At 41.6% G+C, this 15,038-nt stretch overlaps 1 protein-coding gene across 2 annotated transcripts in view; it reads left to right on the top strand.

Moving 5' to 3' along the window:
* DLC1 (DLC1 Rho GTPase activating protein) overlaps positions 1-12,530 on the top strand; it is a 41,786-nt gene extending 29,256 nt beyond the window's left edge. For both annotated transcript variants that reach the window (XM_008578439.1, XM_008578438.1), the window contains 8 exons: positions 2,699-2,858; positions 2,978-3,176; positions 4,685-4,898; positions 6,747-6,861; positions 7,374-7,592; positions 8,400-8,617; positions 9,733-9,906; positions 10,672-12,530. In XM_008578439.1, the coding sequence (XP_008576661.1) occupies positions 2,699-2,858; positions 2,978-3,176; positions 4,685-4,898; positions 6,747-6,861; positions 7,374-7,592; positions 8,400-8,617; positions 9,733-9,906; positions 10,672-10,792 (1,420 nt within the window). In that variant the 3' untranslated portion in view covers positions 10,793-12,530. The remainder of the gene's footprint in view (positions 1-2,698; positions 2,859-2,977; positions 3,177-4,684; positions 4,899-6,746; positions 6,862-7,373; positions 7,593-8,399; positions 8,618-9,732; positions 9,907-10,671) is intronic.
* The last annotated feature ends 2,508 nt before the right edge of the window (positions 12,531-15,038 follow it).

Here is a 15,038-nt window from a genome sequence, read left to right as displayed (position 1 = left end):
CCCGCACCTCGCTCAGCCAGTGAGCGGCCGGTCTGTATGTGGGATCTGAACCCTCGGCGGGAGCACCGCCGCGCTTCCCAAGCAGCGCACCGTAGCAGTGCGCCACCGGGCCGGCCCCCATGCATGTTTTTAGAAGCTATTTTTGACGTGAATATTTGCAGCATCATTCAAAAATCTAAGTGTGCTAAGGAGTGTAGATTATGTTTTTTTCCAGCAAAGACCCTCAAACAGTGAATAATCAACTTAAGAAATTCAATACTCTAAGATATTATAGACTAAAATATAAATAAAGATGAAAGTTATTCAACTACAGATAGAACTACCATATGATCCAGCAATCCCACTACTGGGTATACCCAGAGGAATGGAAATCATCATGTCAAAGGGATACCTACACTCATGTTTATTGCAGCTGTATTTACAGTAGCCAAAATATGGAATCAACCTAAGTGTCCATTGACAGAAGTCTGGATAAAGAAAATGTGGTGTATGTACACAATGGAATATTACTCAGCCATAAAAAGGAATGAAATTCTGTCATTTACAGCAACATGGATGAGTCTGGAGAAAATTATGTTAAGTGAAGTAAGCCAGACAAAGGAGCAGAAATACCTCATGTTCTCACTCATAATTGGCTGCTAGGAAGGAAGGAGGGAAGAAGGAAGGAATGAAGGAAAGAAAGAAAAGACCACAACAATACATTGAACTTTCAGAAAGAGAGAACAAACCTAAGGATGCTAGAGATGGGGGGTGGGAGGGGGTTTGGGAAGTGACAGGTCGGGCAAGGGCATAAAGAAATCCCACAATTTGTAAAAATGAATATGCTAATAACATAAAAATTTTAAAAACCCAAACAAACAAAAAAAGATGAAAGTTATTGAATAAATTGTTCATAATTACTTTTGAAAATACAGCCTTGAGTGTGTATAATGTGAAATGTAGACTTTTAGTCTGGATGGGTCAATGGATATGACCTAATCCGTGTACATCTTTATTTTTCTACTATCAGCACGAAGCAGAGAAGTGTCTCTAGACTGACATCTCAGTGCATTTTGCAGTGTCAGCTGGGTATTCTGAAGTCTTTTCACTAATCTGAGTGTTTGTTATCCAGTTGCACAATTGCTGCTTCTTTTAAAAACAGAGAAGCAGCCCATTTCATTAGCAGCACTCTGTAGCAAAGCAGAGGTGCTCGGGAGGGTCGGCGAAGCAATGGAACTGTTCCTTCTGTCTCCGGCTCCTCCTGTCCTCGGCCCTCGGAGTGAGTTTAACTTCTGCATCAAAGCACCTCCTGTTCAGAGGCTGTTATTATGTGAGCCTTGCTAAATACAGAAGTTGTTTGTTCTGAATGACAGAAATAAGTATTGACCAGTTTATCCCCACATGCTTCAGATTCTCGGTGGGGATCGTAATGTGTTCCTTCCACATTCCGCTGCGGGGCTTCTCTCCCCCCCAACAAAGCAAGTATTATGTGCACGTACAGCCGTGGGACCATATACTTAACTGTATGGAAATACAACTTTGGCTCTGCTCTTGAGTTTTACCTTTCCTAGACCTATAAACAGTAACACGTTGTGGCTGATGGGAAGCACTCAAAAGTCAAAGCTTCTGCAGTGTCCCTCTGTGCTTACAGTAATATTTTCCCTGCTGGCTATTTAAAACAGCATCTTTTAGATTCTCTTTTCTGAGTTGCCCACCCCTTCCCACCAAACCCTCAAGAATCTAAAAATCCATAATACTTGAGTTCTGGTCAGTTTTTCCAGTGATTCAAAACCAAATGTAAAAGCCTTGCATTGTGGGATCCATGGAGGAGGGAGAAGCTGTGCAGAGTTCTTTTCCTGTTTGGCTTTGCCCTTTCTTGTCCTATTCAGAGAGGTCATTTGTAGAGTTGAAATTTCTGCTTGACAGCCTTAAATGCATGACACCGGTTTCCTGCTGTTGCATATACTGCTGGGGTGGCCCTGGTTTCAGGGCTCCAGGGACCCTGGGGTAGGCTCACAAAATCCCTGTTGTTCTATTCCATCTTACTTTAGAGACCTAAAGATATTCTATTCTGCGGGCCATCAGCAGGAGAATTTATCTTGACTTCGGGTCATTCACTGTTGAGCTCTGGAGTTGGTTCTCATTATGTTAGACCAACATAATTTGTTGACTGTTTGCTCATCCAGCATGACCCGAATCTTTTTGCCCTAAATGCTTTGGATCTCATCAGGCACCACAAATGATTCTTACTTTTTTACAGGACAAATGAGAATTCGTTTTCCAAACTGTGAGAAGCACCTAGTTTTGTGACATGTTTTCTGCTTCTCTTCTATTCTGTACTGCCATTTTGTAAGAAAGTCTATCAGTTCACTTAAGACTATAGACCCCAATTCTCAAAGTTAACAGTGGAAGGACAGTCCCCAATTGAGGAAATGTAACTGGACCTCACAGCTCCAACTCTGAGAAGATCTAGAACAACACTGGTCAATAGAACAATCTGTGATGGTGGGAATGTTTTATATTTGCACAGTAGCTACTATCTGCAGATGGCTCGTGAGTACAACTAAGGAACTGAATTTGTCATTTTATTAATTTAAATTAAAATATCCACTGTATTAGCGCAGATCTAGAGCCCACGGGGTTTACTAGATCCAGAGGTGGACAAGTGTAGACAGACCAGTAAACGCCTCTCTCCCTGGCCCCCATGTTCTTTAAATAGGGCTGTGCCCAAGTTCATGAAAAGGATCAAGGTTCCAGACTACAAGGACCGGAATGTGTTCGGGGTCCCTCTGACGGTCAATGTGCAGCGCACAGGACAGCCCCTGCCCCAGAGCATTCAGCAGGCCATGCGCTACCTCCGCAACCATTGTTTAGATCAGGTGAGAGCTGCTGCCTGCGGTCACGCTTTGTCACTGGAGCTCAGCTGCATGCTTCTTTCTCTGGTTTTGTGGTGAAGATGCTGCTTCCATCCCAACCCTTAATGATTTTCTTCCCACAGGTTGGGCTCTTCAGAAAATCAGGTGTCAAATCCCGGATTCAGGCTCTGCGCCAGATGAATGAAAGTGCCATCGACTGTGTCAGCTATGAAGGACAGTCTGCCTATGACGTGGCAGACATGTTGAAGCAGTATTTTCGAGATCTTCCTGAGCCACTCATGACGAACAAACTCTCAGAAACCTTTCTGCAGATCTACCAGTGTAAGTCTTTGATTGCTGGCACTGGGGAAAAGTGGGACCAACTGAAGCTTGTAGCTTCCTTTGATGTCATGCTTTTGACGAGAGGACCTGCATGGGGACCTCTGGGATGTGGATTTCTTCCTTCCTGCTTGTTTGGGGAACAGGTTTCTGTCTGTATACTTACTGAATAATGTGAAGATAAATTTCCTTTATTATCAGTCTCTAACTGCTGAAGTATTCGTATGTTTTTACATTCCGATCCAGCTTGTTCTTTCATTTGTTTCTAGAACAGTGTTATCTAAGATGCTTAGAAAAAGAGCAGGTACCAAAATCTCTCCCTCCGCCTTGACTACAGAAATCTCAGTTGCTTCACATCTCTCTAGCAGGGCTGTTGTTTTTAAAATTTCACAGGGGTCTGTGTGTTTTATCTTGCTGTAAAATGAATAAATAATCTTTTTCTGTTATTCATCTCAGCCTCTGCCAGAAATACTTGGGAAAACAATACCCATGCCCTTCTCACTTTTAAGTAAAGCTTAAAGCAAACAGTTGTCTAAATTAATGATCAAGATCAGGATTATAGCTTTTACAGCCCTGTGTTTTTCTTGGCTCAGTGTGGTGGTACAGCAACGTAATTTAAAAGCAGCTTCTTTTAGTGCTCAAATTGTCTTTAGGACGGGGGTATTGGACTTTATTTTATGAGGAATGGAGCTGGTCTGGATTATTTCATTATTTGTTTCATCCTTTCATATTTTATGAAAACACAGGTCACATTTTCCCCACCAAGGTATTTGTTATGTATTGTAACCATGGAGCTGTTTAATCAGTTTGTCCTATGGAGCTGCGTTTGAGTGACTTGATTTTTCCACCACGTGCTTTTTAAAAGATTTGCCTAGTAGAGGGGACCGGTGCATTTTTATCATAGCCTCTTGGTGTGCTTTTTAAAACTTAAGAAATGACTAGTGAAATGTATCTATTGTTTAAATTGACTGACTGTTTTAGCAACTTAGTTTTCCCATTTCGAAAATAAGCAAATAGGTTATAATTATGTAAGTCCCCAGATTCACTAAACATTTTGTAGCCAAGGCTAAGAGATCTCAGATCTTATCCTCTCTTGCATTTCTCAGATGAGATTTTTCATTGAAACGGAAGATGAGTTTAAGCGTATAATGATTTCAATAATTGAGATAGGTAAATTATGGATTTTTAAAAAACTACTTTGAAAATAAAAAACTTTTTGTTCTTTAAACAGAAAGAACAGTCATCTTCTGGAGCTGAACTCTGAAGTAGATTTAGGAGTTTATTGGTGTAGTGGGTGTTTCAAATGTTAAACTCCACGAGGCAGGAAATGCTTGAGGGCAGTGACGCTGGTGGCAGTCCATAATTTCTTCTGTATTAGCCTCTGGTACCTTTCTGCAAGTGCTTGTTCAGTGCTGGGCTGAGGTATTTGATGCTGTTTGCTTTGGGACGTTTCCTTGCAATGTCTGTGGAAAATCACCGAGCTGATGGGGAAATGCTGGTGTGTTGTGCAGATGTACCCAAGGACCAGCGCCTCCAGGCCATCAAGGCCGCCGTTATGCTCCTGCCTGATGAGAACCGCGAGGTCCTACAGACTCTTCTTTATTTCTTGAGCGATGTCACAGCAGCTGTAAAAGAAAACCAGATGACTCCCACCAACCTGGCCGTGTGCTTAGCACCTTCCCTCTTCCACCTCAACACCCTGAAGAGAGAGAATTCTTCTCCAAGGTAGGTCGGGTGCCAGGTGCACGCAGTGCCTGTTCTTCAGGCTGAGGCAGGCTGCTTTTCCTGCCAGGGCTGTCACTGTGCTTTTGTGGGATTCTTACCTGCACCAAGAAAAATGAGGAAGACCACCTGCATGCAGCCCTCGCACCTCCCCCATGCTTCTGCCCGCTTTCTTCTCAGCCCTGGGGATGGGGTTTTCTAGAACGTCTGGTTACACCCAGGTTTTGAGAGAGAGAGAGCTTTGGGTTTGTCTTTGCCTTGGCCAGTGTCTACTCTGATGCTCCCGGGTGCCCTCCCAAGGCATGTGTGGCAGTGTCATCACTCTCTGCCAGCAGAGAGTCGTGCAGACTCACTGGCCTGAAAACTGGGTGGGGAGTAAGACCCCTGCTGCCTCGGCCTCTGCATGGTCAGCAAAGCAAACTGCTGGCCTGTGCCCCAAGTTGAAAGGAAAGAGCCACGTCTGAAAGAACTAAGGGTAACGTTGCATCTGGACATTTCTTCCATTCAGGATCTGGCCTAAGCCAATTGTTTGCAAGATTTCTGCCTAGAACATGTGTATACAAGATGGGAGTGGCTGTGCTTTTCCATTTATTACTTCATTTAACCTTCATCACAGTCACAGGAAGTGAAATTGGGAGCAGCTATTTTTCATAGGAGGAAAGTGAGGCTTAGGGGCAGGTTAGTTCAGTAACTTGCCCATGTCTGACAGGAAAGACTGGCAGAGGCAGCTTGAGCTTTTTACTTACATGTGTATTTCACATACAGACCTTCTTTTGGAGTACAGAAGAAAGTCGTCACTAAGGGGACTTAACCCCACATCCTAAATCCATCCAGCTGATCCTTTTCCTTAGCTCTCAAGGAACTTAGCTAAAATATTTCTTAAAGTATTTCTGAGCTAGCAGCATGGGGCCTGGTTGAGCTAGTTGAAGTGAGCTTTGCTTCTGAAAGCCCTGCAATGCTTAAATATCCTTTTGACTAGTTCTTAAAGTTTCCTGGGCATTCCAACTTTAATGGAAAAGAGAACTAGAGATGAATAGAAGAGAGAGATCAGATAAGATTAAGACAGAACTTCTAGGACACAATAGATTTATCTCTCACCTGGGAGTTGGGGAAGACCCTGTTTATTTAAACAGGTAAGAATAGTGACACCGTTTTCCCCCACTTCCAGCAACTTCCACCTTCCACCCTTCAGAAGCAGCCCTTTGTCCTCTCCACCACACACACGAGGGTACCTCAAAAAGTTCATGGAAAAATGGGATTAAAAGATAGAATGGATCTTTCCACGAACTTTTTGAAGATCCTTCCTACATAGACCTTACAAGTTGGCCTATTTAAAACAGGAACCTATTTAACAAAATAGCTTCCAATAGCCTGGATTTCATTAAAAACAAGTCTTTTTAATGTTTTTTTGTGTGTTGTTCATAAAGCTCTGAGAATCTCTGGTAGCCAAAGTGAAAGCTCTCTTGAACTACTTAATAACAAATAGGCTCCAGCAAAATGGTTTATTTCTCTCCTTTGGGTTTTCTTGAATAATACATTGATTCAAAATATATAATTATTTTGGGGCCGGCCCGTGGCTCACTTGGGAGAGTGTGGTGTTGATAACACTAAGGCCACAGGTTCGGATCCCTGTACAGGGATGGCCGGTTGGCTCACTTGGGTGAGTGTGGTGCTGACAACACCAAGTCAAGGGTTAAGATCCCCTTACCGGTCAAATTAAAAAAAAAATGTGTGTGTGTGTATATATATATATACATATGTATGCATATATATGTATGTATATACATACACACACACGCACATATATATATGTAATTATTTCAATCATTCCTCTCTCTTATTTCTTCCTAGGGTGATGCAAAGAAAACAAAGTTTGGGCAAACCAGATCAGAAAGATTTGAATGAAAACCTAGCTGCCACTCAAGGGCTGGCCCATATGATTGCTGAGTGCAAGAAGCTTTTCCAGGTAAGGAGTTGGGAAGGCTGGCTCCTTTGTTAAGGATAACATGAATAGGAACAAAATCTTAGGCTTGATACTTGTTCATGTCTTCCCAAACGGTCTTTTCCGCAACTGGAGGTTATATACATAGCCCAAGAATGTCTTATTTACATAAGTTATAATGTATAAGCATAATAGACTGAATAATGCTTAATGAAATTGCCTTCCTCCAATACTCTTTTACTTAAAAAAGATAATTCTGCATGAGAAACCTGCCTTGATCAATGTAAGCTCTCTTCTAATCACCTCCCTCCTGCTCTAACTTTCCGAAGAATACCTTACATGAAAATACATTTTTTCGATGCATGTGTGGAGGTGATGTTTACGTCCTCATGATAACACATGAAGCCAGCAGGGACACCCCACCACCTGCTGGCAGCAGGAACTGGACTGCCAGCCCTGCCACTTCCACTGGCGGGCACCAATTATGAGCACAGGTGTGGCACTGACCTCCTTTTGGGCCCTCGTGTTCCTCACAGGTTCCTGAGGAAATGAGCCGATGTCGTAATTCCTATACCGAGCAAGAGCTGAAGCCCCTCACTCTGGAGGCGTTGGGACGTCTAAGTAATGACGAGTCAGCTGACTACCAGCACTTCCTGCAGGACTGTGTGGACGGCCTGTTTATAGAGGTCAAAGACAAGTTTAAAGGCTGGGTCAGCTACTCCACTTCTGAGCAGGCCGAGCTGTCCTATAAGAAGGTAAACTGTACCCTGTTGTCGGCCAGTTGAGCTCTAGTGGTCAGGACTTGGGTTCATCGGGGTAAGGCTTTTTTGCCAACGGTAATCTCCATGGAGATCTGCAGCCCAGACCCTTCCTTATAAAGCTGGGCAGCCAAGGGTTTCACATTCCCCCAGGAAACCCATGAAATGAGGAATAACACTCATCTAACACTTGGGAGGATTTCAAACTATTTCTAATGAAATCCTTTGGTTCCAAAGAATCACACTAGAGCTCCCTGAAGTGTTTTATTAATGATATTGGGCTTTAGGGCATTTTATGATGACATGCTTAGATTTTCCCAAAGTGTGGTCAGAAGCCCCTTGCACCCGACTCTGTCCTTAGTCACTTCACTCTTGGGCCTTTAATGATCAGGGAGCACTTGGGGGAGAGATGAACCTGTTAAGACTTTTCCCGAGGGCAGAGGCATCTCGAATGACTCAACATGACAGGTCCACAGGAGGTGTTTTTTGATACTATCTCTACCACCCTGAAAATAAATAACTAAAGAGAGCAGGCTGGATGCCTGTGCTGGCTTCAGAGTACAAATGAATGATCTTACTCGATTACATTCACCCTAACATGGGCCCCAGGAAAAACAAATGTTATGATTTTGACCAGTATTGACACTAACTATTTTGTTTGCATTCTCTCCTGCTCTTGAATATTCTCAGGGAGAGCAGTGTATTAAAGTCATAGGTAGTTATTAGCCTCTGGACATGACCCCAAATAACAATTCTAGGTACGTACAGATTGTCTCAGCACCGAAAAATACATCCTCTTTTCAGGTGAGTGAAGGACCCCCTCTGAGGCTCTGGAGGTCAACCATCGAAGTCCCTGCCATGCCTGAGGAAATCTTAAAGCGTCTCCTGAAAGAGCAGCACCTCTGGGATGTAGACCTGTTGGAATCAAAAGTGATTGAAATCCTGGACAGCCAAACTGAGATTTACCAGTATGTCCAGAACAGTATGGCACCTCACCCTGCTCGGGACTACGTTGTTTTGAGGTGAGAATTTGCAAATTGGTGGTTGTGGCAAAGATGATTCAATACTAGAATTGAGCCTATATGTCACTGAATCTTACAGAATGGTAAAATTATTTAAAATAGAACATATGTCTTCAGAAAAGCAGCAAACCCTTCCAAATATAGAAAATATATCCACGTTTATTCCAGCTCATCAGCGGACATGGTTTGATCTCTTTTAGAAGTGAGCTCGGAAAGAGGCACATTCAAGTGAACATGTTCATTGGTAGCAGACTTTTGCCCCTTTTAGGACAGATTTTCTTGTTAGTAACAGCTAGTGAATGAATAAGCCAGGAAATAACATTTTGGTCCCAAGTGAGATGCGGTTAAGACTGATTTATATGGAATTCATAAGTTCTCTGGAGACATTACTAAAAGAGGAATTCCAAAAATCTTTGAGGAAATGTCACATCATTAGTCCAGAACATTTCAAACAGAGCCATGCTCATTTGGACATTTGTGAAATATAAAAATGGTTTTTAGCCACACCTCAAATTGGTGCTCTTTTCAGAGGACTGTTTGAGCACATAGACCCTCTGAAGAAGTGGCTCTGTACAGTTATTCAATCAGGAGTCCTTGTACAGGAGTGTCTCAGTTCATTTTGTGCTGCTATAACAGAATACCACAGACTGGATAACATATAATGAAAAAAAATTTGTTTGGCTCACAGTCCTGGAGGCTGGGAGGTCCAAGATCGAGGCACCTCATCTAGCAAGAACCTTCTTGCTGTGTTGAAGGCACACATGGCAGAAGGCAGAAGGGTACGAGGGCAAGAAAGAGACAGAGAGCAAAGAGCGAAGTCACAGCCTCAAGCCTTCTATAATCAGCATTAATCTATTCATGAGGGTGGAGCCCTCGTGACCTAAACCCCTCCCATTTGATGCATGGAGGATTAAATTTCCAACATGTGCTTTAGGAGGGGGGACACACTCACACCCCACAGGGAGTAATTTAGAGGATGCCATTTACCCAGGCCTGGGCCACACATCACAGCCACCAAGCCGTGTCCCTCAACTCTCTCCTCAAAGAGTGAGGCACCATTTTAAACTTGGCTTCCAATAAATTCCATTTCCTCTCCCCTGGTTTTGACTCCACAGAACATGGAGGACCAACTTACCCAAGGGGGCGTGCGCCCTTCTGCTCACCTCCGTGGACCACGACCGGGCACCGGTGGCAGGTGTGAGGGTGAACGTGCTCTTGTCCAGGTATTTGATCGAACCCTGCGGGCCAGGAAAATCCAAACTCACCTACATGTGCAGAGCTGACTTACGGTATGTTCTGATACTGATTTTTTCACATGGTGAGGGTCATGAAGAAGATTCAGACTTTTTGTCTGATGCCAAGAATTGCTGACATGAGTGCATCACTGTGTTCACTGTGTCTTGGTTACTTCATGAAGAGTGGTGCTGATAAAGTAACACCATCGAGTTTGTTGGTCTTTTGGGTATCACTTCCTAATTCGGATCGTTTAGAAAATGTGGTACTAATGCCATGAATTTAAAGACATGGGAAATGATAGATTTTATGCATTTGAACTAGCAAGCAGATGTTTCTTATTTTGTATTCAAAGATGTTTGAATAATGTGAAGACTACTTATAGTAATTGATTAGGCTCATATCTTGCGGCATAAATGAATATGTGTTCGTATCAGGAAATGAAGAAAATGCATCAGTACAGACCAAAATAATGAACTTCTGCAAACTCTTATTGCAAAATGGCTCTTCATGTTAAATAAATTCTCATTTGAAATCTTGACATCTTAGTAGTTCCTCAAGTGCTTATCTGATGTTTCTGTTACATATGCCAAAGCTATTCCTGAACAGTTTCACTCAGTATCTACACTCAGTATGTTGTTCCTTGAGAAACTGGTTCCAAATGAGTCATAAAGTGCCAAGACATTACCTGGGGATAGTAAGAGTCGTCTTTTCTTATACATTTTGCTCATTGAGAAGTGGAAGTGTGTTTGGAACTCCGTTCAGTTTGTCTGAGTGCTTTCTGACTTAAATAACTCCTCTGCTTTTTCTTTCTTCTGTAGGGGCCACATGCCAGAGTGGTACACAAAGTCTTTTGGACATTTGTGTGCAGCTGAAGTTGTAAAGATCCGAGATTCCTTCAGTAATCAGAACGCTGAAACCAAAGACACCAGGTCTAGGTGATTACTGAAGCAAAGCGACTGTGGTCACCACCTCGGTGTTTGTTTCTAGGACCTTGCCAGTCCTTGGAAGAATGGGTTCTGTGTCTGATTCCAAAACAAAACTACAAGGTGGAGTATAGGAATTGATGATAGCGATTTGATACATTTCTAAAGCTGCTTCCTGTTTGTTTAAGGTCTGTGTTATAGACCTTGACTGGAATATATGACTGTGCAAAAAAAATGTTTGTATTCTTATTCGGGTTGCTTCTGGGAAGCAAAACTTTAAATACATTATGGAAGATAAAGAAGATACTTTATTCTCTTGTGATATTGGTGTATGTGTACCTATGTCATTTTATTTGCAGTGTGTTGAGGGACTGGTGTATCCACTGGAATAGTTGGTACTCGTTTTCTCACTGAGATGAGCAAAGAAAGGTTTGCACAGAGGAGAGTGAATGTGTGTTTGTTGCTGGCTGAATGGCCTCGAGGTGTAAGTTGGAATGCAGTGTCTGGCACACTGAGATGCCTCCAAGAAGGATATTGATGCATCAGGTTCAGTTTAACCTGGAATATCTGACTACCCGTGGATCTATCCAGAAAGGGAACCCAACACCCTTGTCCACTTATTGGATTTTTTTCCAACTTACTAACCATCTTCCTTCTCCACCAGTCTCTTCTTTACTTTACAAGTAATTGTAGTAGATTTACTCCAATACCCGTTTCAAATGCAGTTTGTTTTTAGACCTGACTGCAAATAGTGATGTAGTTTTCACCAGTATAGATTAATTCGGGGCTGAATTCCCTCTCCCCCAGCCTTACAGGCTCCGATGCACAGGTTTGTTTATTCTTTTGTAAGTTGAGATGTGAAAACTGAACACTCTAATATTTACTCCTGACTCAAACATCGAAATATTTTGCCTGCTAGAATTCTTTGAGTTTTCATTTTTATAACCAAAATTCTTTGTGACACTATGTATGGAAGCATAGGAAATTATATATGTCCCAAAGAAATCCCTGGAAATTTAACTCAACCACAAAAGCTTCTTTTTTTTTGGTGGTGGTGGTGGTTGTTAGCATTCCTGAAAGCTGCACATGTTTATTAATTGGGTTTTTGCTTATCAGCAAAAATATTTTCTGGTTTTATGGTTTGTTTTGTTTTTTCCTACATTTCTTTTTCTTTTCCTTTCTAATGCCCTTGAGATATATTTTGGTGGTAATGGAAAATAGTAATCATAGTAAAAGCCAAAAAAAAACCCCAGAGCAGTTGTTCAAAAGGGTGGTCTTTATACAGGTTTTACTGTAATGGTAAAGATTGACTCAAGAGACCGTATTAGTAAATTTATTTTGTATAGATCAAAAGTATGTATGAATGAGAGTTGTAAGAAGGATTTTTATTTTGTTACAATTTAGTTACCATTGTCAGTGTTATTCCAAAGGCTTTTTGAAGAATTCGGGGGTAGGGGGTGTCAGATTAGAGTTTTAAAAATTGAGTATTTTGGATATCAGTGTTCCTCATGAAGATATACTGTATATTCAATTTTGATGGTTTTCAGATTTGTAAGATTGTATGTTGTATATACCATTCTATTAAAAAACATGTATACATGTCCACTGTGCTTTCAAACATAGATAAAGCATGATAAAGATTATTATTTAAAATATACGTGTATTTATACCTCAGATATTCTTTTGGGTTTTGTACCTCAAGGCATTTCCCCCCCCCCCCATTGTAAATACACTTTACGTGAACACAGTATAAGTGAAATAAATAAATAAAATGAAGAGGTTTATAACTTGCTCTATATCTGTACAGAATATATTCAGTAAGTGCACTTTTTTGGGTTTTTTCCCCAAAGGATTTCCCCCCCCCCCCCATTGTAAATACACTTTACGTGAACACAGTATAAGTGAAATAAATAAATAAAATGAAGAGGTTTATAACTTGCTCTATATCTGTACAGAATATATTCAGTAAGTGCACTATTAAATGTTTAAAGTAAGGGAAAAGTCTGGCCTGCTTTCCTTTGTATTGCATCTCACTTCCACTCTTGAAAAAACCACAGATTCCAAAGCATAGCATTCTAGCATCAACTAAAATCAAAGGATAGATTTGCTGAAGGAAATATTGGACTGCTGATCATTCCAAGGCCAAACTGCAACTGAGCCACTCACTCACAAACAGGAAGCCCTGGTGAAGGTTCAGGAAGCGTGGAGACTCCAAACAAAGGTCCAGTTAGGAAACGATGCTGAGAAAGTTACGAGAATAAACAACAGCCACAGAAAGATGCTCATAAGCAAAGTCAAGGTCACTGACAAATTCCACAAGAGGTCTTTTTCCCACTCTTTAGCTTCCTTGTTGAAAGGATTCCTTACATATTTGACAAAAATTTAAAGGATGTGAACATTTTCAAGAACTCTGCTTATAAGTGAAGCAATATTGCCGCAACTTGTTCGTGTGACTCATTGCCTAGATTGTAAGCTCTTTGAGAGCAGGGCTCATCTCCCCCACATCTCTTTAATCCCCTGCAGCAGCTTTCAGTATTTTGTACTTGTAGGCACCTAATAAATTTATTATTTGCTATATTGAATTGATTTGAGTTAGCCTTTGTCATTGGAGAGGGAAGAGAATCTAGGACACTGTATTAGACCATTTCTGTTGCTATCAAAAAAATACCTAGAACTGGGTAATTTAGAAAGAAAACAAAATTTATTGCTTACAGTTTCTGAGGCTGGGAAGTCCAAAGTCCAAGGAACACATCTCTTGGCAGCAATGGTGACCCAGTGGCCTCACATTGCAAGATGGTGGAAGCAGAGAGAGAGAGACACTGCTCTATCTATCTTTTAAAGCTCTCAAAACCACGCCCCGACCATCATTTTTAATCCATTCACTACCACTACAGCATCGTCCCGCAATCTAATCACCTCTGCAAGGCTCCACCTTTCAATTACCATAACAGGATTACCCACCTTCTAACAGTCACAGTGGGGGCCACATTTCTAATACATAAAACTTGGGGACAATTCAAGTTTCAGTGAGTTTTGGGGAGGACATAATTCAATCTGCTACAGACACCATCTGTGTTACACCCTCACTTTGGCTCATCACTGCACACTTTGTGATGGCCAGAGATTGGGAATTGTTAGACCTAGTGGGATCTTAAAGATTCACCTGAAAAAGATGACATAAATTGTTAAACCTAATGAGATCTTAAATAAAACTGATAAAGATGACATAGATACTCTGGAAACTGATCCTAAATTAAAGATTTCTTGGTAATGGAATTTTAATCAATACCATGTCTCACTTACAATGTGATGTTGATCTTAAGTTTTATTTGACTCTGGGCATAGAAAGGGGGGAAAACCCAACCTCATTAAACTTTTAAAAAGACACACACCAAAGACCTTTTTTATTTGATTCTGCCTCCAGACCTGGTTTCTTCAGAGCTGTATAAAACAAAGATCAAAATGTCTTAGGCCTGAATACCTAGTACTCTAGTAGTTTGAAGCGTTCTGAAATCGTAAGTCACTGATAAGTTACATACCTAAGGCCACCAGGATGGAGCAGACGCTCCCACAGGCACCCACCGTGGACGTAGATTGATTTTGTCACCCTCTATTTGCTTACTCAGTCCACTGAGTCAGTTACTCAGCACCAACCAAGTGCCTACCACGGTGCTGCGTACTGAGAGGGGCTGGCAACAGCCTGCCCTCCCAGATACAAAAATGGAAATGACACACCATGTAGTGAGTGTGAAGTCAGGCTCTTAGGCACTCGGGTGGCTAAGGTCTTAACAAACCTCAAGGTAATTGTCATACTCAGTGCATCCTACCTTCCACTTTACAGATGGAATAAGCTGGAAAAGCCAAACAAAATAAAATGGTTCTTTAAGAGATTTGTTTTCAGGGATGTGGAGACAAGTGAAATTCTTGAAAAGTAAAATCTAAAGGAGAATAAAGGAAGATAATGATCCAGAATTGGTCCTTTCCAAAATCACTAGTTAGGGGTGTGGAGAAAGAGGTTATAGAGGTGTGTGGGCATTTATAACTACATTCGTGTGTCTTTTTACCACTTTGGTCCACTTTTCTTGTGCTGCGTAAGCCTCACACGTGCCCTATGAAGCAAAGCATTGAATCACCATTCGATGGTTGGGATAAGCTTAGCGAGTTTGACAAATTCAAGTCCCCAGACCTGGAAGAATTAGAACTGTGATTCCAGCTGAGGTCCACTACCCCAGACCATCTGCCACCTGCTGATCGTTCCCTAA

The sequence above is a fragment of the Galeopterus variegatus genome, unplaced genomic scaffold (genome assembly GCF_000696425.1).
Source record: "Galeopterus variegatus unplaced genomic scaffold, G_variegatus-3.0.2 Scaffold1688, whole genome shotgun sequence".
NCBI lineage: Eukaryota > Metazoa > Chordata > Mammalia > Dermoptera > Cynocephalidae > Galeopterus > Galeopterus variegatus.
Note: the sequence above shows the minus strand (reverse complement) of the source record. Positions and strands in the feature narration are given on the sequence as shown.